The sequence below is a fragment of the Dendrobates tinctorius genome, unplaced genomic scaffold, assembly GCF_039654945.1.
Source record: "Dendrobates tinctorius isolate UK_male_01 unplaced genomic scaffold, ASM3965494v1 ptg000147l, whole genome shotgun sequence".
NCBI lineage: Eukaryota > Metazoa > Chordata > Amphibia > Anura > Dendrobatidae > Dendrobates > Dendrobates tinctorius.
This window is the reverse complement of record NW_027361814.1, coordinates 13,746,892-13,771,446: the sequence shown is the minus strand read 5'-3', so window position 1 is coordinate 13,771,446 and position 24,555 is coordinate 13,746,892. Positions and strand designations below refer to the sequence as shown.

The 24,555-nt window shown below is 46.2% G+C and overlaps 1 protein-coding gene across 2 annotated transcripts in view; it reads left to right on the top strand.

Annotated features, from left to right (window-relative positions):
• LOC141049742 (alpha-2-macroglobulin-like protein 1) overlaps positions 1–24,555 on the top strand; it is a 215,348-nt gene that overhangs the window by 138,237 nt on the left and 52,556 nt on the right. For both annotated transcript variants that reach the window (XM_073546464.1, XM_073546465.1), the window contains exons 29-31: positions 1,262–1,464; positions 7,808–8,023; positions 11,972–12,096. In XM_073546464.1, the coding sequence (XP_073402565.1) occupies positions 1,262–1,464; positions 7,808–8,023; positions 11,972–12,096 (544 nt within the window). The remainder of the gene's footprint in view (positions 1–1,261; positions 1,465–7,807; positions 8,024–11,971; positions 12,097–24,555) is intronic.

The window sequence follows — 24,555 nt, the reverse complement described above, 5'->3', positions numbered from 1 at the left end:
TCCCCCAGCCCCGTTCCACTAAATAACCCATCACAATAAATCTTATTCAGTCCTGTTACAGTAATTCTCTCCCATACAGTAAATACACCCCACACACAGTAAATACCTCCACACAAAACACATTATAATTCTCACCCACTGTGACTCATTCCCTGATGACCGGGGGTGCAAGGTAAACAATAATTTGCAACTCTTTTTAAAAATTCTGAACTGGTCCTCTTCTCCTGAAAATTTGTCAGGGAGTGCTATAACAGGTTCAGGGGGGCTGAGCAATATGTCAGATGGTACAGACGTCATAACAGTGGTCTGAGGAGAGGGATTCTGAGAGGCAGTTAAAGTACCAGAAATCTGACCCTATAACTGAGCATGAGAGGAAGCCAGTTGGTGTTGTTCCAAGGCCAAATCTTAGACTAACTGAGTCAGATTTGCCACCTGATCACACAACTTATGTAACGGATCCATAGGTGAGGAAACTGAAAAAAATTTTAACGGTCAATAATAATGTAACGCGAGTCACGATTGTAAATATATATACTACTTACTGTAAGTAAAGGAAGGTCAAACAATCCGAGGTCAGGTCCAGGAAATGGCGCAGTACGAAAAAGGGAAGTCGGAGACGAAGTCCAATACACGAGCCGAGGTCAGGAAAGCCAGAGAGACAAAACAGTTTACAGGGAGCAAGCACAAGCAAAGTCAGGTCACAAGGAAAGGGTCTAAGTCCGGAAAGAGAATCAAGTCAAGCTGGGTCAGGCACAGAGCGCAGAGGGATCAATGTTCCACAGGAAACAGCAAGTGTACGATTGACACTGGGTGGAGCAGCTGGCATGCTTAAGTAGAAGCCTGATTAAGGAAAATGAACACAGGTGATTGCAGCACAGACCCAGCACAGACTGACAGCCCCAACACAAAGTAACAAAAAGACAGAAACAGAGTGAAAATCGTGACAGTGGTCCTATACTATCTGCTAATCTATCCCTAAGCCTATGCACAATACATAACAAATACAACATCTTGCATTGCATTACAGTACACACACAATAATAGAACATTAGAAAACAACGAGGTGCCGTACATAATAAGTGAACAGTGTCCAGGGGAGAGGAGGCAAGTGAGGGTCCCCCGCCACCTACTTACAATGTCATGCCACAATTTGTAATAATGTAAAGTATTTTGCTCTGTCTTTGAAGCTTTGTAAAATGTATCTCTTATGTGTGTCTTACTTGCCTTTTTCTGTGTTTTTTTAATATGCCTATTTGTAAAGATGGACAACTATATTGGCAACCAATACCCCAACCGGTGTCTAATGAGACTTGGCAACAGGCTTCATCTACGGAGGTGGAACTGACGTCTTACGTGCTACTGGCTCTGCTCTCGACGACTACAAAAGACCTGTTCCATGCGGCACAGATTGTGAGATGGTTGAGCAAGCAGCAAAATGCTTTTGGAGGCTTTTCTTCTACTCAGGTAAAGTTTTTTATAGTCTTTAAAAGCAATTAATAAATTATTTGTTACTTGGATTTGACCTTGAGGTCATAAGTACTATGAAAATTATACTGTCTAATCTTCTTTCAAGCTCAACGTCCATCTTTGATGTCCAAAATTCTGTGCTGAACAAGTTTTAAGTGCACATTTTGGGGGGTTAAAGCTGTACTCTAGTAGACGTCTACCAAAACCACAACAGACGTAGGTAGATATAAATGATAAAATACTAGTGACTTCCAACCATCACTAGGGGGGAGCTTCTGAGCTCAGTGTATAAGGGTTATATATACCCACACTCCTCGCCCTGCAACAGACATGGTGGAGCAGTGGGTTTCCTTCTTTCTAAAAACTGCTCCTTTAACCCTATCCAACCCCCACCCTCACTTATCCTCCTTTCTTTCGAGGTTCACTCTGTCCATATCTACTCTCCCTCTAATCTCCAAATGGCTGTCATATACCGACCACTGGGCTCAGCCACTGCCTTAATCAACCAATTCTCCACCTGGCTCCTCCACTTTCTTTCTGCTGACATCCCCACCATCATCATGGGGGAGTTTAACATCCCCATTGACACCCACCAGCCAGCAGCCTCCAAACTCCTGTCACTTACCTCATCCTTTGGACTTACTCAGTAGTCCTCCACAGCCTCCCACACAGATGGACATACACTAGACCTCATCTTCACCCGCCTCTGTTCCCTACCCAATCTCACAACCTCTCCCTTCCCCCTGTCTGACCACCATCTACTCACCTTCTCATCTTTGTCCTTCTCACCTGCCCCCATGTCCAGCCACTAGCACATCCTCACAGAAACCTCGCACACCTAGACATTCACAGACTCTCAGACTCTCTTCTACCCCTGTCCTCCATATCTTCACTCCACAACACGGACAGTGTCACCGCTTTCTACAATGCCATCTTCACATCAGCCATAGACTCAGTCGCCCCTCTCATGCCTGGCAAAGTGCGATGAATCAATAGGCAACCCTGGCACAACCTCACCAAAAAACTTTGACAAGCATCCAGGGTCGCGGAGCGGCGTTGGAAGAAAACACACCTGTCAGACGATTACACTGCTTTCAAACAAGCTACACTTGCCTTCAAATCAGCCCTCACCTCTGCTAAACAGACCTATTTCACAAACCTTGTATCTTCATTATCTCACAACCCAAAACAACTGTTCAGCACATTTAACTCTCTCCTCCGCCCACCACTGCCACCTCCAACTCCCCTCATCTCTGCTGGGGACTTTGCCACCTACTTCAAAAACAAGATCGACCAAACAAGGCAAACCTTTACTGTCCCACCACCCCAACCACTCCAAATACCAGACCTCTGCCCTTCCCTAATAACCTCCCTCTCCAACATCACTGAAGAAGAGCTTACTCATCTCCTTTCCAAATCACACCTCACCACCTGTGCACTTGACCCCATTCCTTCCCACCTGCTCCCCAACCTCACTAACATAATCATTCCAGCCCTAACCCATCTCTTCAACTTATCCCTATCTTCTGGTACCTTCCCTTCTGCCTTCAAACATTCCACCATCACACCCATCCTCAAAAAATCAAACCTTGACCCAACTGCTATGCCCAGCTATCGCCCCATATCACTGCTCCCATTTGCTTCCAAACTCCTTGAACAGCATATCCATACTCAACTTTCCTCCCACCTCTCATATAACTCCCTCCTTGACATCCTCCAATCTGGCTTCCGCCCCCACCACTCCACTGAAACTGCCCTGACCAAAATTACTAATTACTTACTCACAGCCAAAGCTAACAGACAGTTCTCCATCCTCCTTCTCCTTCTCAACCTGTCCTCTGTCTTCGACACAATTGACCACTGCCTACTGCTACAGATTCTCTCTTCCCTTGGCATCAAAGACCTTGCCCTGTCCTGGATTTCCTCATACCTTTCTGACCGAACATTCAGCGTTTTCCACACCCACACTACCTCCTCATCCCACCTGCTCTCTATTGGAGTCCCCCAAGGCTCTGTCCTGGGACCCCTACTTTTTTCCATCTATACTCTTGGCCTAGGACAACTCAAAGTCCCATGGCTTTCAGTACCACCTGTATGCGGATGACACTCAGATCTACCTCTCTGGCCCAGATGTCACCTCTCTGCTGTCCAGAATCCCGGAGTGTCTATCAGCCATATCCTCCTTTTTCACTTCTCGCTTTCTAAAACTCAATGTAGACAAAACTGAACTCATTATCTTTCCTCCATCTCACATATCTCCCCTACCCGATCTATCTATTATGGTAAACGGCATCACGCTCTCTCCTACACCTGAAATCCGCTGCCTCAGAGTAACTCTTGACTCTGCCCTTTCCTTCAAACCACACATCCAAACTCTTGCCACCTCCTGTCGCCTCCAACTCAAAAATATTTCCAGAATCCGTCCCTTCCTCAGCCCTCAATCTACAAAAACTCTTGTACATGCCCTCATTATCTCCCGCCTTGACTACTGCAACACTCTCCTCTGTGGTCTCCCTGCTAACTCTCTTGCACCACTCCAGTCTGTCCTCAACTCTGCTGCCCAACTAATCCACCTCTCTCCTCGCTACTCCCCTGTCTCTCCCATCTGGAAATCCCTCTGTTTAAACTACTAACACTGACCTACAAAGCCATCCACAACCTGTCCCCACCCTATATCTCTGAACTAATCTCCCAATATCTTCCCTCACGTAATCTTCGATCCTCCCAAGACCTCCTACTCTCCTCCACCCTTATTCATTCCTTACACAATGCCTCCAAGATTTCTCCCGAATATCCCCTATCCTCTGGAATTCCATGCCTCAACACGTCCGATTATCCACCACCTTCGGATCCTTCAAACGGAATCTGGAAACCCATCTCTTCAGGAAAGCTTACAGCCTGCAATAACCATTCTGCCGCCTCACCACCGCCCGAGCTGCCGCCTCAAAACCACCAGAGCTGCTGCACCCCCGACCTTCTGTCTCTTCCCCACTATCCCATAGAATTTAAGTCCACAAGAACAGGGTCCTCTCTCCTCTGCACCAGTCTATCATTGTAAATTTGTTTACTGTTAACAATATCTTTGTATGTAACCCCCCCCTTCTCATGTACATTACCATGGAATTAATGGCGCTATATAATTAAATAATAATAATAATATCAAATATAGTATGCAGTAGAGCTCTCCCTATTGGTGGCTGAAGGCAAATATTATTCTTGAAAAATGAGCTTTGATAACAATAAAGATACATTACAATCTTAATCAGCACACAATGGTAGAGCTACTGTAGATACTGCATGGCATTAAATTAACAATTAGCCTTTTTCTTTAACCCCTTAATGACCGGAGCTTTGCTCTGTTTTGCATTTTCATTTTTCGCTCCCCTTCTTCCCAGAGCCATAACTTTTTAATTTTTCCATCAATATGGCCATGTGAGGACTTATTTTTTGCAGGACGAGTTGTACTTTTGAACAATACCATTGGTTTTACCATGTAGTGTAACAGAAAGCAGGAAAAAAATTCCAAGGGCGGTGAAATTGCCAAAAAAGTGCAATCCCGCACTTGTTTTTTGTTTGGCTTTTTTTGCTAGGTTTACTAAATGCTAAAACTGACTGCCGTTATGATTCCTGACTACAAGATCCCAGGTACTTTCACCTGCATTACATCTAATGTGGTGTACTTAATTATTTGTACTAAATGTCCAACTGGGGGTCTGTATGTGGGGGAGACAGGGCAAAAGCTTAGAACAAGGATGAATGCTCATCGTCACACAATAAGAGAAAAAAGAATGGATCTACCTGTGGCAAAACATTTCTGTATCCCTGATCACAGCAGCGTGGATATGAAATTACTGGTATTGAAAGGTAACTTCAATTCTCAGAGAGAAAGACGAGTTTGGGAGTACAAATTTATGACGAACTTTGACACTCTCAGTGCTGGAATGAATGTGTCGCCTGGATTTATGTCTTTTTACATCAATTAAGGAATTTCCTTTTAAAACCGTGTGGGGGCATCCATCACAACACATTAGGAGACCCCAATCAGAGGACCATAAAACATACAGACTCCTTATCTATGAACTGGTCCAATGTTTATATTTATGTTTCTCCCTCTCCCATATTGATAGTTCTGCTTCACGTCACTTGTCTTATCTATTGCATTTTTTCTAGGCTGTATTGTGCATAAATATGTGATTCTTCAGATTTTGTATTAGTCTAGCCTGATGAAGAGACCTGAGTAGTCTCGAAAGCTTGCAATGTGTTACCATCTTTTCAGTTAGCCATTAAAAGGTATCAACTACTGAGGACTCTCAATCCTGAATATTTTTCTATCTACTGGCTAACACGGTACAAAGATATACATCTTTCCTGTATAAGTTCATAGACACCAAACACGTCTAGGTTCTTTTTTATCTAAGTGGTGAAAAAAAATTCCAAAATTTGCTAAAAAAAACCAATTGTGCCAATTTCCGAGACCCGTAGCGCCTCCTTTTTTGTGATCTTGGGTCAGCTCAGGGCTTATTTTTTGCATGCCGACCTGATGTTTTTAATGATACCATTTTTGTGCAGATGCGATATTTTGATCGCCCGTTATTGCATTTTAATGCAAAGTCAAAGCGACCAAAAAAACGTAATTCTGGCGTTTTGATTTTTTTCTCGCTACGCCGTTTAGCGATTAAGTTAATCTTATTTTTTATTGATAGATCGGACTATTCTGAACGCGGCGATACCAAATATGTCTATGTTTGATTTTATTTTTATTGTTTTATTTTGAATGGGGCGAAAGGGGGTGATTTGAACTTTTATATTTTTTTTATTTTTTTTCATATTTTTAAAAACTTTTTTTTTAATTTTTGGCATGTTTCAATAGCCTCCATGGGAGGCTAGAAGCTGACACAACTTGATTGGCTCTGCTACATAGAGGCGATGCTCATATAGCCTCTATGTAGCAGAATTACTGCATTGCTATGAGCGCCGACCACAAGATCAAGGATACCTCTGGTTGTCATGTCAACACACCGGTGACCCGCGATCACGTGACGCGGGTCATCGGTAAGCTCATTTCCAGCCGGATATCAGGAAGCACTTGTTAAATGCCGCTGTCAGAGTTTGACAGCAGCATTTAACTAGTTAATAACTGTGGGCGGATTGAGATTCCGCCCGCGGCTATTGCGGGCACATGTCAGGTGTTCAAAACAGCTGATATGTCCCGACTTTGAGGTGGGCTTACTGCCGGAGCCCGCATGAGATCGGGGGATACTGCCATCGGACGTACTATTCCGTCTGATGACAGTAAGGGGTTGAAGGGAACCGGTCGAGTGATTCACGCTGCTCAAACTAAGGACATTATGAATCCAGAAAATACTTTTTCACTGCTTAAATGTATTATCCACTGAAAGCGAGTTATCACTTTTCTGAAGGATAGGTTGAAAATTGCTGATCCGTGGGTGTCCGACCCCGACCGCTGGGGCCTTCACCGGTCAGCAGAATGGGAAATTTTGATGGGGCACTTTTGTAATAGTTAAAAAATGGAGTGTCAAGTCCTATGCCTGATCACCACTTCTTTCATCCTATATGGGCTGATGGACAAAAATAAAAGTAATGAAAAAAGCTGGCAGACGGTTTAGAAAGATAATTCCCCGTGTCAGAGTGAAAGTTGTTCTTAACACAATCATCTAACCCAGAGTTCTCCAAGATATCCTAATGAAACATAGTTCAAGGTGTTCTAAGGAAATAACAGCACTCACGGCTCATAATTGGGTAGCGAATGTTTGTCCATCTGGTCTAATTTTGCAACAGATCCACTGTAGCACAAATTACTTTCAAAGGTTTGGACACTTTTGACATGGAAAAATTGATATTTACATATGTTTGAGGGTTTTCTTTAGTTACTAAAATGGCATTGAGTTTCAGTCTTTAATTTTTATTCATTAATTTTCATACCCCTGATATGCAATTTGCAGCCTTAGCATTCTCGAATTCAGCATGTAATACAGTGAAGGAGAATCCCACAAAAAATGTCAGTGTTTTCTCTTGAGGGAGTGTCCTTCCCTATAATGCATGCTGTATTTGAGCTCTGTGTATATCCAAGGTCCTGTTGCCATCATTTACTTTCCTGTATCAAAACAACTACAACATTCCATGTATTTCCTCTTTCCTCCTTGTCTACAGTCTGTTTTCTCTGCTCTCCATAAATCTTTATATACTTTCCCCTCTCTCCACTACGGATCTGTGCTCCACCTCATGCTATCTCTATCACTAAGAGACAGTTTCAATTTAAGAATTGGATGTAGATTGAAGTTTATTCTTAAAATAATTTTGTATTTTCCAACTTGCAAAGGACACTGTTGTGGCACTGCAGGCCTTGGCTTTATATGCAGAAGCCATTTTCACTGACAAGATAGATTCTACTGTGACGTTGACTTCAAACAAGGGGTTTCAGGCACAGTTTCGTGTGAAAAATGACAACCGACTTCTGCTTCAGAGATCAACACTCCCAGACATCCCGGGAGAGTACACAGTAACATCAAGTGGGAATGGTTGCGTTTATGTGCAGGTGAGCAAAATGTCAATTTTACACTTTATTTATTTAAATTTTTTAAAACTTATATGGCCATAAATTTAGAGCCAGATGTAAATATATATATATATATATATATATATATATATATATATATATATATATATATATATATATATACACAGTGGGGCAAAAAAGTATTTAGTCAGTCAGCAATAGTGCAAGTTCCACCACTTAAAAAGATGAGAGGCGTCTGTAATTTACATCATAGGTAGACCTCAACTATGGGAGACAAACTGAGAAAAAAAAATCCAGAAAATCACATTGTCTGTTTTTTTTTCATTTTGTTTGCATATTATGGTGGAAAATAAGTATTTGGTCAGAAACAAGCAATCAAGATTTCTGGCTCTCACAGACCTGTAACTTCTTCTTTAAGAGTCTCCTCTTTCCTCCACTCATTACCTGTAGTAATGGCACCTGTTTAAACTTGTTATCAGTATAAAAGGACACCTGTGCACACCCTCAAACAGTCTGACTCCAAACTCCACTATGGTGAAGACCAAAGAGCTGTCAAAGGACACCAGAAACAAAATTGTAGCCCTGCACCAGGCTGGGAAGACTGAATCTGCAATAGCCAACCAGCTTGGAGTGAAGAAATCAACTGTGGGAGCAATAATTAGAAAATGGAAGACATACAAGACCACTGATAATCTCCCTCGATCTGGTGCTCCACGCAAAATCCCACCCCGTGGGGTCAGAATGATCACAAGAACGGTGAGCAAAAATCCCAGAACCACGCGGGGGGACCTAATGAATGAACTGCAGAGAGCTGGGACCAATGTAACAAGGCCTACCATAAGTAACACACTACGCCACCATGGACTCAGATCCTGCAGTGCCAGACGTGTCCCACTGCTTAAGCCTGTACATGTCCGGGCCCGTCTGAAGTTTGCTAGAGAGCATTTGGATGATCCAGAGGAGTTTTGGGAGAATGTCCTATGGTCTGATGAAACCAAACTGGAACTGTTTGGTAGAAACACAACTTGTCGTGTTTGGAGGAAAAAGAATACTGAGTTGCATCCATCAAACACCATACCTACTGTAAAGCATGGTGGTGGAAACATCATGCTTTGGGGCTGTTTCTCTGCAAAGGGGCCAGGACGACTGATCCGGGTACATGAAAGAATGAATGGGGCCATGTATCGTGAGATTTTGAGTGCAAACCTCCTTCCATCAGCAAGGGCATTGAATATGAAACGTGGCTGGGTCTTTCAACATGACAATGATCCAAAGCACACCGCCAGGGCAACGAAGGAGTGGCTTCGTAAGAAGCATTTCAAGGTCCTGGAGTGGCCTAGCCAGTCTCCAGATCTCAACCCTATAGAAAACCTTTGGAGGGAGTTGAAAGTCCGTGTTGCCAAGCGAAAAGCCAAAAACATCACTGCTCTAGAGGAGATCTGCATGGAGGAATGGGCCAACATACCAACAACAGTGTGTGGCAACCTTGTGAAGACTTACAGAAAACGTTTGACCTCTGTCATTGCCAACAAAGGATATATCACAAAGTATTGAGATGAAATTTTGTTTCTGACCAAATACTTATTTTCCACCATAATATGCTAATAAAATGAAAAAAAAACAGACAATGTGATTTTCTGGATTTTTTTTTCTCAGTTTGTCTCCCATAGTTGAGGTCTACCTATGATGTAAATTACAGACGCCTCTCATCTTTTTAAGTGGTGGAACTTGCACTATTGCTGACTGACTAAATACTTTTTTGCCCCACTGTATATATATATATATATATATATATATATACACACCATTTATAGTTTGGTACAATTTTTCAATTTTTTTTTACTCTAATCTACTTATACTACTGATACTAATCTACATATAGCAAAGCTTGAGCCATGTTGCGTTACATTTTATTTACTGAGTTCCAGTATGTAATGAAACCCAGAACTGCAGTTCCTATTTTATAGTCTTCAGGGCTAAATCTGCATTGTGTTTACAAGCTCAATAGAAAAGAAAACGAGAGAAATTGGAGTATAAAGTCCAAAAGATACGTAAAAAGGTATAAATTTATTAGGCACATATTTGTATCAATTACCGTGAGGGACGTATATATGGCTGTGAAAAAATATTGAGCTTGCTCGATATTTTTCATGGCTTATGGACACGGCCACAATAGATTTCAATGGTGCCGCAAAAACAACGGTAGCCGTATTTTTTCCCACCAATTTGTCAAAACAGGGAAAAACGGCAATCCGAGAAGGTTTTTTGAGGCCCAAAAAAATGGTCCTCAAAAAACACGGGAAGTGTAAAAGAAGCCTGGATGTCCAAAGAACGTGAACGGACAAATGTTCAACAAAGTGCTAAGTTCAAATTATCTTATGGGTTTAAGTGGGATTAGCACCGGTACTTATAACAAGGCTTCATGTTAGTGCACACATAAATCATAGAAGCTATATCATCCCACCCTCACAGTGATCACCCATAGTCCGTACAAGGAGGACCCATACCACGCCGCCACCAACGCTCGTTTCGTGTTTTGCTTTATCAAAGTGTGGTAGTAGAATGTGTGTTCAGCATTACCTTAAGTACCTTCATCATTGCCCCTCCACCGGTGTCCCTCATAACGGTGCATGTGTCTGGTAATACCTGCCAAATGTTACATTACTTCCGGCAAGGTAAAATGGCACTGCGGGTCATGACCGTCGATCTGACATCACTGACCCGCATATGTCATCACCCAGCACCATCGGCAATGTTCCGGACCACAGTACACAGGAGACGTGCACTAGGAACCTGTATCAATACAAGATGACAACTCCTTCCCTGATAATAGAGTATTGCACCGTGCAGGACACATGCGCCGTTATGAGGGACATCTGTAGGTCGACAATGATGAAGAAACCTAAGGTAACGTTAAACACACATTCTTATACCGCACCTTGATAAAGCAAAATGCGCGTCGGTGGTGGTGTGGCACGTGTCCTCCTTGTACGGACTATGGATATGCACTGTGAGGGTGGGATGACATAGCTTCTATGATTTATGTAATAATAATCTTTATATAGCACTAACATATTCCGCAGCGCTTTACAGTTTGCACACATTATCATCACTGTCCCCGATGAGGCTCACAATCTAAATTCCCTATCAGTATGTCTTTGGAATGTGGGAGGAAACCGGAGTACCCGGAGGAAACCCACGCAAACAATACAAACTCCTTGCAGATGTTGTCCTTGGTGGAATTCGAACCCAGGACTCCAGCGCTGCAAGGCTTCAGTGGTATCCACTGAGCCATCGTGCTGCCTGCAACAACATGAAGCCTTGTTATAAGCACTGGTACTAATCCCACTTAAACCCATAAGATGATTTGCACTTAGCACTTTATTGTACATTTGTCCATTCATGTTCTTTGGACATTTATAGCCACTATTTTTCTGATCCTGCTGCTTTTTATGTCTCTGTTCTTTTTTTGGTCTACTTGTTTTTGTATACATGTGTAATTGATAGAAATATGTGCCTAATAAATATATACCTTTTTACGTATCTTTTGGACTTTATACTCCAATTTCTCTGGTTTTCATATGCTCATTTAGGAGTGTCCAATTTTTTTGCCTAACACCAAGCAATATGGCTTGGGGTGGTTTTGGCAGTTTTTCATTGATGGTTCCTTATTTGGTCTATATTTATCTCAATAGAAAAGAGCCTGTAAGCACTGTGCATGGTCTGTGGTCTGGCTGAGGTGGTCGGTCTCAAAAGCAACAAGCTGTAAACAAAAGAAAATTGTTACAATATCAAAAACGAGTAGTAAATTGCAAAATTGTTTGTATTTATTAGCCCTATCTGACACTACCCATTTATGAATAAGGGAAAAACTCTTTAAAGTATACAAGTTTGGTTCTTGTTCTGCTTCTGTTTCTTTTTTTTTTCTTTACTTTGCAATTTCTAATATAGCTCATTATTTTGCAGGCTCACCTTAAATATAACATCCCTCCCCAGAGAAATGATGCTGCCTTTATGATCCGTCTGGATGTAAGATCAATTCAGTGCATCAGAGGCCTCCCCGCAAAGCTGCAATTAGACATTTTTTTTGCGTGAGTTTAAGTAGATTGAATAGTAGAGATTAGCAAATTTGCTCAAAGTGAACTTAATTTCGGTCGAATTTTGTAAAAATTCAGATTTTCCTGAGTCAGAATTTTTTGCAATTCTCTTCACGAGAATTCAACAATATGTCACCCACCATTTTTCTGAATTGTAGAAGTCTGGGGAAGGTACTAAAAATAAAAAAAACAATACACATCCTACCCCTCACCTATCTTTTTTCACCACAGTCAAGCTCCACTGCCATTCTTTCCTCCGGTATGCGGCGTCCTCTTCTCTCTCTGCAGGAGATTCCTGCGTTGCATGGGCCCCTGATACATGTGGTTACGTCATGACTAGAGTTGAGCGAAACGGGTCGAAAAATTTCAAAAGTCGCCGACTTTTGGCAAAGTCGGGTTTCATGAAACGAAACCCGACCCTAGGATGATGTCGGCCACGAGGTCGGCGACTTACGCGCCAAAGTCGCGTTTCAAAAGTTTGTTTTGCGCTCTTTTTCAGCCAATCAGGATCCACGGACACTGTGGGCAACGTGATGACATAGGCAGGGGTCACCACCATCTTTCAGAAGGGCATGCAAGTGATTGGCTTGCTTTGGTGGGCGTCACAGGGGGTATAAAAGGACGTGCACGCCGACCGCCATCTTACTTCTGCCGATCTCAGTATAGGGAGAGGTTGCTGCTGATTCTGTAGGGAGAGCGTTAGGCAGGGAAGAAGACAAAAAAACTGCTTCTGCTGCTAGCGATTTGGCCTGCACAACACACCAGTCACTGTGTGTGCAGTGCAAGGGGAGGCTATATAGTGGTGTATCAGTGGTGTTGGTTGTTGGGCTGCCTTCTAAGGCTTCCTGACGTTCCTGCATTGCTGTTTACCCACTGCTCTGCAAACTGCTTTTTTAAAAGCAATCCCAATTTTTTTTTTTTGTCCTGCTGAGAAGAAAAAAAAACTGCTTCTGCTGCTAGCAATTTGGCCTGCACAACACACCAGTCACTGTGTGTGCAGTGCAAGGGGAGGCTATATAGTGGTGTATCAGTGGTGTTGGTTGTTGGGCTGCCTTTTAAGGCTTCCTGACAGGCTGGCATTGCTGTTTACCCACTGCTCTGCAAAATGCTTTTTTAAAAGCAATCCAATCTCCCTTATCCTCTAGTCACTTTTGTCACAGCTGTGCCATCGAGCCTGTGACATAGCGCTCAGATATCAGTGGGCCTCACACATTCCAAAAGTGTCCAGTGTCCACAAGTGTCTGCAGAAATTCAAAATCTCCCTTATCCTCTGGTCACTTTGGTCACAGCTGTGCCATCGAGCCTGTCACATAGCGCTCAGATATTCATTGGGCCTCACACAATCCAAAAGTGTCCAGTGTCCACAAGTGTCTGCAGAAATTCAAAATCTCCCTTATCCTCTAGTCACTTTGGTCACAGCTGTGCCATCGAGCCTGTCACATAGCGCTCAGATATTGTCATGTCGGACGCTGTTCACACCACAGCGTCCGGCAGGCAGCGGTAGTTCCATCTCCGTCCACTATAGCCTCAGTGGCGCCGGCTTGATTTTACTCAGGTTATCTGGGGTTAATCTAGCTGGAAATCAGGTGGGATGTTTGGTCACGCCCACGGTCTTTAAATAGTCGTGCTGGCCTGTGGGCGTCGCCGATTATAGCTTGTGTTTTGTGCCAAGTGGTTCCGGTCTGGAGTGGAGGTGTTGGAGAGAGAAATTCATAGCTGGTGTCGTATGATCCGTTGTTACCTTTTCGTCTTCCTATATTTGTGCTTTGTTTTGCCCTGTTCACATTATAGTATTGTCCTGTGTGGTTGCGGCGCGGTGTGGTTTGAGTTCTCCCTGTCTGTCATTACTGTGTGGGTTTTGGTGGTTTGACAACTCACTGGGTGGAGGGTGGAGGGTTCAGCTTAGGGCTGAGCAGGAGATAAGGAGAGGCTGGAGGCTCAGGCATTTGCACCTTTAGCAAAAACCCTGGGTTGAGGGTCAGACAGGGTTTTCCCTAGTTTGAGGGACTCCGCAGGGGCCCTGGTTTTGTCAGCCTCCTTCGACCTAAGCCTCGCATAACATTATAATCGGCCCAACATTTTTCCATGGATTCCATGACTTCCATAAACCGCCAGTTGGCGGCGCTGTCCGTACAGGTCACAGAGTTGAAGGGGGCAGTTCAGCAGCAGGGCCTGGTTGTAGCTAATGTGCAGGCGGCTTCTGCTGGTGCAGGTGCAGAGCCTAAGATTCCGCTGCCTGAACGATTTTCTGGGGAACGCAGCAAATTTGTCATCTTTCGGGAGGCCTGCAAGTTATACTTTCGCATGCGCCCGGTCTCCTCAGGTAATGAGGCTCAGCGGGTGGGTCTGGTGTTATCATTACTGAGTGGCGACCCCCAAGCATGGGCGTTTTCCTTACCAGCCGACTCTGCTACATTTCATTCGGTTGAGAATGTTTTTTCAGCACTCGGGCTCATTTATGATGACCCCGACAGATTGGCTTTAGCAGAATCTAAGATCCGCGCCCTCTGTCAGGGGGAACGTATGGCGGAAGACTATTGTTCAGAATTTCGCCGTTGGGCAGTAGACACACAGTGGAACGACCCAGCGCTGCGGAGTCAGTTTATTCATGGGGTCTCAGAAAGAGTTAAACAGGCCCTCCTGATGTATGAGACTCCTGCTTCGTTAGAATCTGCCATGAGTTTGGTTATCCGTATTGATCGCCGTTTGCGTCAAGGGGCGCAGGAGACGCTGCCTCTGGGGGAAAGCAGGGGTGCCAGTGTGGTTGCTGCAGATGAGCCCACGGAACCTATGCAATTCGCTGGGGTATCACATGTGCAGCGTCGCGTTCCTGGGTTCAGGAAGCATGGAGCATGTTTTTACTGTGGTAAAAGAGATCATTATGTAAATGCTTGTCCTGTGCTACCAAAGAAAGTCGCACCGGCGGAAAACTGGTAAGCTCAGAGGGTATGGAGGAGGCCCAACTGAGCGTATGCATATCCTCCATGATGGTATCTCAATGTATGCTCCCTGCCAGGGTTATTATTGCGGGCAGAGAGCTACCAATATCAGTGTTTGTGGATAGCGGTTCAGCCACCAATCTCATGGATGAGGAGTTTGCACGCATGGCAGGTTTCAAGATCGAAAAACTCCCTCATCCTATTCGCGTGGTTACCATTAATGCCGCTCCCCTCCCACAGGGGGAGATTACTGAGTTTGTAGCTGAGGTTAAACTCCACATTGGGGTCCTACATTCTGAGTGGGTTACATGTAAGGTACTCAATAATCTCCCAGCACAAATAGTCCTGGGTTTCCCATGGTTGTCTAAGCACAACCCGGTGATTGACTGGAGAACCCAGGACATAGTCCAGTGGAGCAGTTTCTGCCAGGAAAATTGCTTGGCCACATGTGTGTCCGCCGTGAAGTCCAGCCTTCCGGAGGCATTGCTGGATTTTGCGGACGTATTCTCTGAGAGGGGTTGCTCAGAACTACCTCCACATCGAGCCTATGACTGTCAAATTAGGTTAAAACCCGGGGCTAAATTGCCTAAGGCGAGGATGTTTAGTATTTCTGGTCCGGAGAGACAAGCTCTTAAGGACTACATTGCGGAGAGTTTAAGTAAAGGGCACATCCGGCCTTCATCCTCACCTGTAGCAGCGGGGTTTTTCTTTATTAAGAAGAAAGATGGGGGGTTACGCCCGTGTCTGGATTTCCGGGAGTTAAACCAGATTACGGTCCGTGATCCCTACCCGATGCCTCTGATCCCTGATTTGTTCAACCAGGTGGCTGGTGCGAAGTGGTTTTCCAAACTTGACCTCAGGGGGGCATATAACCTCATAAGGGTCCGTCAGGGGGATGAGTGGAAGACGGCATTTAATACCCCTGAGGGTCATTTTGAAAGCCTAGTTATGCCATTTGGGTTGACAACCGCGCCTGCTGTGTTCCAACATTTCATAAATGATGTATTTGCTCATTTGCTGGGGAAATTTGTGATTGTGTACCTGGATGATATCCTTATTTATTCGAGCGACCAGGACACTCATTTAGAGCATGTCAGGCAGGTGTTACAGCTGCTCCGTGAGAATAAGCTCTATGCTAAGCTTGAAAAATGCGTGTTTTTTGTTCAAGAGTTGCCTTTTTTGGGATATATTGTGTCCGCCGCAGGGTTTAAAATGGATGCCGCGAAGGTGCAAGTGGTGCTGCGATGGGAACGGCCTGGTAATCTAAAGGCGCTCCAGCGGTTCCTTGGGTTTGCCAACTATTATAGGAAGTTTATTAAGAATTTCTCTACTATAGCCAAACCGCTCACGGACATGACGAAAAAAGGTACCAATCTCGCTATCTGGTCTGAGGATGCGGTGCGTGCATTTGAGCTTCTGAAGAACCGTTTTGCTTCAGCCCCCATTCTGGTGCAACCGGACGTATCTAAACCTTTTACGGTGGAGGTCGATGCGTCTGAGGTGGGAGTGGGGGCAGTACTGTCACAGGGCTCGTCCTTGAGCAATTTGCGTCCATGCGCCTACTTCTCCAAGAAGCTGTCGCCGGCCGAACGGAATTACGACATCGGCAACAGGGAGTTGTTGGCCATCAAATTGGCTTTTGAGGAATGGCGACACTTCTTGGAGGGGGCAGCTCACCAGGTCACAGTCATCACCGACCATAAAAACCTGCTCTATCTGGAGTCGGCCAAGCGTCTGTCTCCCAGGCAGGCTCGCTGGGCATTGTTTTTTACACGTTTTAACTTTCTGGTGACTTACCGTCCTGGGGCGAAAAACACCAAGGCGGATGCCTTGTCCAGGTGTTTTCCGGGGGGAGAACCTCGGGAAGAGCCGGTACCCATCCTCCAGGAAGGTGTAGTGGTTTCGGCTCTCACAACTGAGGTAGAGGCGGAGATTGCCGAGGCCCAGGAGGAGGTACCACCAGGACTTCCCGCTAATAAGTCGTTCGTACCCCTTCATCTTCGTCTTAAAGTGTTGGGGGAACACCACGACTCGGTCCTGGCCGGTCATCCAGGGGTTAGGGGCACCTTGGAACTGGTATCGCGCCGCTTCTGGTGGCCAAAAATCCGGCAGGATGTGGTTTCCTACGTGACAGCTTGCATCACGTGCGCCAGGGCCAAGTCGCCCAGAACCCGTCCTGCTGGCACTCTACAGCCTCTGGGGATACCTAGTAGGCCATGGACAGAAATCTCCATGGACTTTATCACAGACTTGCCTACCTCGGCGGGGAACACGGTCATCCTGGTGGTGGTTGATCGATTTTCGAAGATGGCGCATTTTGTGTCGTTGCCTTCCTTGCCCAACGCGAAGACGTTGGCTCAGGTCTTTGTGCAGGAGGTGGTCAGACTGCACGGAGTTCCGTCGGACATAGTGTCTGATAGGGGTACCCAGTTTGTGGCAAAGTTTTGGAAAGCTTTTTGCTCACGATTGGGGATCAAGTTGTCTCATTCGTCGGCATTTCATCCGCAGTCAAATGGTCAAACTGAGCGCATGAACCAAAATCTGGAGCAGTATTTGCGATGTTTTGTGTCTGACAACCAAGAGGAGTGGTCGACGTTCCTTCCCTTGGCCGAGTTCGCATTAAATAATCACCGCCAAGAATCATCGGGAGAGTCTCCGTTCTTTTGTGTTTATGAGCACCATCCTCAATTTTGTACCTTGCATCAGGGGGGCTCTGGGGGCGTCCCAGAGGAGGACCGGTTAGGAGTTCAACTATCATCGGTCTGGAGGAGTGTGAAACAGCGATTGCTGAGCATGAGTGCAAGATACAAACGTGTGGCTGACTCTAGACGCGTGCCAGGTCCGGACCTGTGTGTGGGTGATTGGGTGTGGTTAGCTACTAAAAACATAAAACTCAAAATTCCATCATTGAAATTGGGTCCAAGGTTTATTGGCCCTTTTAAGGTTGCTGCCATCATAAACCCGGTTGCTTTTCGGTTGGAGCTTCCTGCGGTATACAAGATACACAACGTGTTTCACAGGTCTTTATTGAAAAAGGTGGTAGGCTCTGTGGACACGACGCCGATGCCACCTCCAGTCATGGTGGATGGCAATTTAGAGTTTGAAGTCTTCAAAGTGGTGGACTCTCGAGTACTGCGCCGTACTCTTCAGTATTTGGTGCACTGGCGGGGGTATGGTCCGGAGGAGAGGTCTTGGGTTCCAGCCTCAGACATACATGCGGAGCGGCTGGTCAGTTCCTTTCACCGCCGTCATCCGGACAAGCCGGGTCCTATGAGTCTTGAGGGCCCTGGGGTCCCTCGTAGAAGACGGGGTACTGTCATGTCGGACGCTGTTCACACCACAGCGTCCGGCAGGCAGCGGTAGTTCCATCTCCGTCCACTATAGCCTCAGTGGCGCCGGCTTGATTTTACTCAGGTTATCTGGGGTTAATCTAGCTGGAAATCAGGTGGGATGTTTGGTCACGCCCACGGTCTTTAAATAGTCGTGCTGGCCTGTGGGCGTCGCCGATTATAGCTTGTGTTTTGTGCCAAGTGGTTCCGGTCTGGAGTGGAGGTGTTGGAGAGAGAAATTCATAGCTGGTGTCGTATGATCCGTTGTTACCTTTTCGTCTTCCTATATTTGTGCTTTGTTTTGCCCTGTTCACATTATAGTATTGTCCTGTGTGGTTGCGGCGCGGTGTGGTTTGAGTTCTCCCTGTCTGTCATTACTGTGTGGGTTTTGGTGGTTTGACAACTCACTGGGTGGAGGGTGGAGGGTTCAGCTTAGGGCTGAGCAGGAGATAAGGAGAGGCTGGAGGCTCAGGCATTTGCACCTTTAGCAAAAACCCTGGGTTGAGGGTCAGACAGGGTTTTCCCTAGTTTGAGGGACTCCGCAGGGGCCCTGGTTTTGTCAGCCTCCTTCGACCTAAGCCTCGCATAACAGATATTCATTGGGCCTCACACAATCCAAAAGTGTCCAGTGTCCAAAAGTGTGTGCAGAGATTCAAAATCTCCCTTATCCTCTAGTCACTTTGGTCACAGCTGTGCCATTGAGCCTGTCACATAGCGCTCAGATATTCATTGGGCCTCACACAATCCAAAAGTGTCCAGTGTCCAAAAGTGTGTGCAGAGATTCAAAATCTCCCTTATCCTCTAGTCACTTTGGTCACAGCTGTGCCATCGAGCCTGTCACATAGCGCTCAGATATTCATTGGGCCTCACACAATCCAAAAGTGTCCAGTGTCCAAAAGTGTGTGCAGAGATTCAAAATCTCCCTTATCCTCTAGTCACTTTGGTCACAGCTGTGCCATCGAGCCTGTCACATAGCGCTCAGATATTCATTGGGCCTCACACAATCCAAAAGTGTCCAGTGTCAAAAAAGTGTGTGCAGAGATTCAAAATCTCCCTTATCCTCTAGTCACTTTGGTCACAGCTGTGCCATCGAGCCTGTCACATAGCGCTCAGATATTCATTGGGCCTCACACAATCCAAAAGTGTCCAGTGTCCAAAAGTGTGTGCAGAGATTCAAAATCTCCCTTATCCTCTAGTCACTTTGGTCACAGCTGTGCCATCGAGCCTGTCACATAGCGCTCAGATATTCATTGGGCCTCACACAATCCAAAAGTGTCCAGTGTCCAAAAGTATGTGCAGAGATTCAAAATCTCCCTTATCCTCTAGTCACTTGGGTCACAGCTGTGCCATCGAGCCTGTCACATAGTGCTCAGATATTCATTGGGCCTCACACAATCCAAAAGTGTCCAGTGTCCAAAAGTGTGTGCAGAGATTCAAAATCTCCCTTATCCTCTAGTCACTTTGGTCACAGCTGTGCCATCGAGCCTGTCACATAGCGCTCAGATATTCATTGGGCCTCACACAATCCAAAAGTGTCCAGTGTCCAAAAGTGTGTGCAGAGATTCAAAATCTCCCTTATCCTCTAGTCACTTTGGTCACAGCTGTGCCATCGAACCTGTCACATAGCGCTAAGATATTCATTGGGCCTCACACAATCCAAAAGTGTCCAGTGTCCAAAAGTGTGTGCAGAGATTCAAAATCTCCCTTATCCTCTAGTCACTTTGGTCACAGCTGTGCCATCGAGCCTGTCACATAGCGCTCAGATATTCATTGGGCCTCACACAATCCAAAAGTGTCCAGTGTCCAAAAGTGTGTGCAGAGATTCAAAATCTCCCTTATCCTCTAGTCACTTTGGTCACAGCTGTGCCATCGAGCCTGTCACATAGCGCTCAGATATTCATTGGGCCTCACACAATCCAAAAGTGTCCAGTGTCCAAAAGTGTGTGCAGAGATTCAAAATCTCCCTTATCCTCTAGTCACTTTGGTCACAGCTGTGCCATCGAGCCTGTCACATAGCGCTCAGATATTCATTGGGCCTCACACAATCCAAAAGTGTCCAGTGTCCAAAAGTGTGTGCAGAGATTCAAAATCTCCCTTATCCTCTAGTCACTTTGGTCACAGCTGTGCCATCGAGCCTGTCACATAGCGCTCAGATATTCCTTGGGCCTCACACAATCCAAAAGTGTCCAGTGTCCAAAAGTGTGTGCAGAGATTCAAAATCTCCCTTATCCTCTAGTCACTTTGGTCACAGCTGTGCCATCGAGCCTGTCACATAGCGCTCAGATATTCATTGGGCCTCACACAATCCAAAAGTGTCCAGTGTCCAAAAGTGTGTGCAGAGATTCAAAATCTCCCTTATCCTCTAGTCACTTTGGTCACAGCTGTGCCATCGAGCCTGTCACATAGCGCTCAGATATTCATTGGGCCTCACACAATCCAAAAGTGTCCAGTGTCCAAAAGTGTGTGCAGAGATTCAAAATCTCCCTTATCCTCTAGTCACTTTGGTCACAGCTGTGCCATCGAGCCTGTGACATAGCGCTCAGATATCAGTGGGCCTCACACAATCCAAAAGTGTCCAGTGTCCACAAGTGTCTGCAGAAATTCAAAATCTTCCCTGTCCTATAGACACCTTGTACCTTGTTTTACATTACTATATAGTTTGTTGGATTTTGTCTACATTTCTACCAAAAATGAGGAAGGCTGGTGGAAGAGGCCGTGGAATTGGGCGGGGGTTGGCAGCTGGTAATGATGGTGTTGGTGGTGGATCTGATGGTAGTGGCAAGAGCAAAATAGGACCGAATGCAGGAGGTGCTGAGCCTGCGTCATCGTCTGGCTACATAAGGCCTCGAACGCTTAGTTTTCTAGGAGTTGGCAAACCGCTTTTAAAGCCAGAGCATCAGGAAAAAGTTTTGTCTTACATTGCTGACTCAGCCTCCAGCTCTATCGCCTCCTCTTCTTCAGTTGTAAAAAGTAAAAGCACTGAGTCGTCATTGGAGGCTCATGTTCATGAACCACACCTTTCCTTGTGTCCTTCACCCCAACCAAGATTGAAGGATGACGCAGGCCATACTACTGATTACTCCATGGAGCTGTTTTCACATACCATGCCTGGATTATCAAGTCAAATGGTGAATTACCCAGGCCAAGATGAATCTAACATGGAGTGCACTGATGCACAGCCGCTGATGGATGATTCTGCTGGTACATTCACTCAGAGCACTACATTGTCCTCGCAGTGTACAGAGTCAGATTCTGACCCTGATGAGACTCAGGTGCCCCTTCCCGCACACTATACCACCATACACGGTGACACAGAGGAAGGTGCACATGACATAGAAGAGGAGGTGATGGATGACCCAGTTGTTGACCCAGATTGGCATCCATTGGGGGAAGAGGGTGCTGCTTCCAATAGCTCAGATGAGGAGCATCCACTGCAGACATCGACATCGCAACAGCTGTTATCTGGCAGGCCCGGAGCACTCCAAAGACAGGTTCCAAACATCAAAAGAGTTGCTGGACAGCTTGTCCAGAGGGTCAAAAGATCACAGCGTGCTAGGCCGCAAAATGTCTGCCAAAGTAGGAAGAGTGCAGTGTGGCACTTTTTTGACCAAAATCCTCATGATCAGGCCAAGGTTATCTGTAAGAAGTGCGCAAAGACCTTTAGCCGAGGGAAAAATCTGAAAAATTTGAATACCAGTTGCATGCTTAGACATTTAACCAGCATGCACTTGCAAGCGTGGACACAACACCAAACCTCAAGTGCCACATGTGCAACTGATCACAACGAAGGTAGTCAGCAACGCTACATTGTTTCCCCCACTGTAAGCCCACCGGTTAGCACAGCAGCAAATGTTGAGGTGTCGTTGCAAGGCCACAGCAGTCAGGGAATCCCACTGTTATATCAACGAAAGACTGATTCTAGGCCATCAGAAAGAACACCAACTCCATCACCATCATCAACCCTCTCTCAGTCCGCCCTGTCCACCGCTACTTCCACCATATGCAGCTCTCAAGTTCAGCTCACCCTCCCAGACACTATGAGTAGGTCAAGAAAGTACTCAGTCTCTCATCCGCGTACACTGGGTTTGAACGCCCACATTGCCAAACTAATCTCGTTTGAGATGATGCCCTTTCGGTTGGTGGAAAGCACAGCTTTCCGCGAACTCATGGCCTATGCAGTACCACGCTATGACCTACCCAGTCGCCACTTCTTCTCTCGCAAAGCCATCCCAGCCCTCCACCATCATGTGAAAGACCGCATTGTCCATGCATTCAAGCAGTCAGTGAGCGGAAAGGTGCACCTCACAACTGATGCATGGTCCAGTCGGCATGGCCAGGGCCGTTACGTGTCCATCACTGCGCACTGGGTTAATGTGGTGGATGCAGGGTCCACAGGGGACAGCGGTGGTGGGACAGTGCTGCCTAGCCCACGGTATAGGAAACAGTTGGCTGTAGGCGTTCGACCCTCCTCCTCCTCCAGAAGCGAAAGCTCGTCCACAGAGCGCAGTCGTACGAGCACTCCATCTGCAGCTGCCACTGTTGCACACGATGTGTCCCCCTATCGAGCAGCTAGTGGAAAGCGTCAGCAGGCTGTGTTGCAGATGATGTGTTTGGGCAACAGACACACCGCCGAGGTGCTGGCTGAGTACTTGAAGCGACAAACTGAGTCATGGCTGGGCAGTGTACATCTTGAGGCAGGCAAGGTAGTTAGTGATAACGGCCGTAATTTTGTGGCAGCCATAGCCCTTTCAAAACTCAGCCATATACCTTGCTTGGCTCACACCTTGAACCTGGTGGTGCAGTGCTTCCTCAAAAATTATCCGGAGTTAACAGCCCTGCTCCAGAAGGTGCGAAGACTGTGCGCGCACATCCGCCGGTCGCCTGTACACTCCATTCGTATGCAGAAGCTGCAGCGATTGCTCCACCTTCCCAACCACCGCCTCATTATCGACATTGCAACAAGGTGGAACTCCACCCTGCACATGGTGGAGCGGCTGTGTGAGCAGAGGCAGGCCATAATGCATTTGTGGGAGGATACACGGCCAGGCACTTTGAGAGCAGACATGGAGTTGACAGGTGTGCAGTGGTCGAAGCTGAAAGACCTCTGTAAAGTCCTTCAGTGTTTTGAGGAATGCACACGGCTGGTAAGCGCAGACGACGCCATCCTAAGCATGAGCATCCCACTTATGCGTCTGCTCATGCAAACTTTGACGCACCTTAAGGAGCAGGCGTCTGCAGCCAATGTTGATGAGGAGGAAGAGGAGGAGGGAATCCTTGATGACATTCAGCCATTGTCTGCTCAGGGACCTCTCCTGGACGAGGTGGAGGAAGAAGAGGAGGAGGAGGAGGATGATGGGGATGATTACTTAGGGGAGGAGGATGCATCTCGTGGGGCAAGTGAAAATGTTGGCGTGGCAAGGTCTGGTACAGGGTTTGTGCGTGACTGGACGGATGTGGATTTGCCAGAAAGTGCTCCTCCAACCAGCACTCGCAGTGCATCATTGACACCGGGAACATTGGCCCACATGTCAGATTATGCCTTGCAGATCCTAAAAAGGGACCCACGCATTGCCAAAATGATGAACGATGACGACTACTGGTTGGCCAGCATCCTGGATCCACGCTATAAAGGCAAATTACAAAACATCATGCCACAGGAGAACCTTGACCTAATATTGGCTAATAAACAAGCAACTCTGGTAAATCGGTTGCTTGAGGCATTCCCAGCACACAGCAGCGGTGATGGTTCTCACACGAGCCATACGGGCCGGGGGCAGCTTGGCAGAGGTGTTCGTGGTGCACACAGCAGAAGTGGCGTTGGAGACAGGGGTTTCATGACAATATTGTGGACTGATTTTTCAAGTACCGCTCACACAACTGGTAATACTGCATCGATGGAAAGTGACAGGAGACAGCAGTTGTCAACTATGGTTACAAACTACTTTTCCTCCCATATCGATGTTCTCCCACACAGGTCATTCCCCTTTGACTATTGGGCCGCTAAACTGGACACCTGGCCTGAATTGGCACAATATGCCTTACAGGAGCTCGCTTGCCCAGCTGCAAGTGTGCTATCGGAAAGAGTCTTCAGTGCAGCTGGATCAATCCTGACAGAAAAAAGGACCCGTCTGTCAACCCAAAATGTGGATGATCTAACCTTCATTAAAATGAACCACGCATGGGTT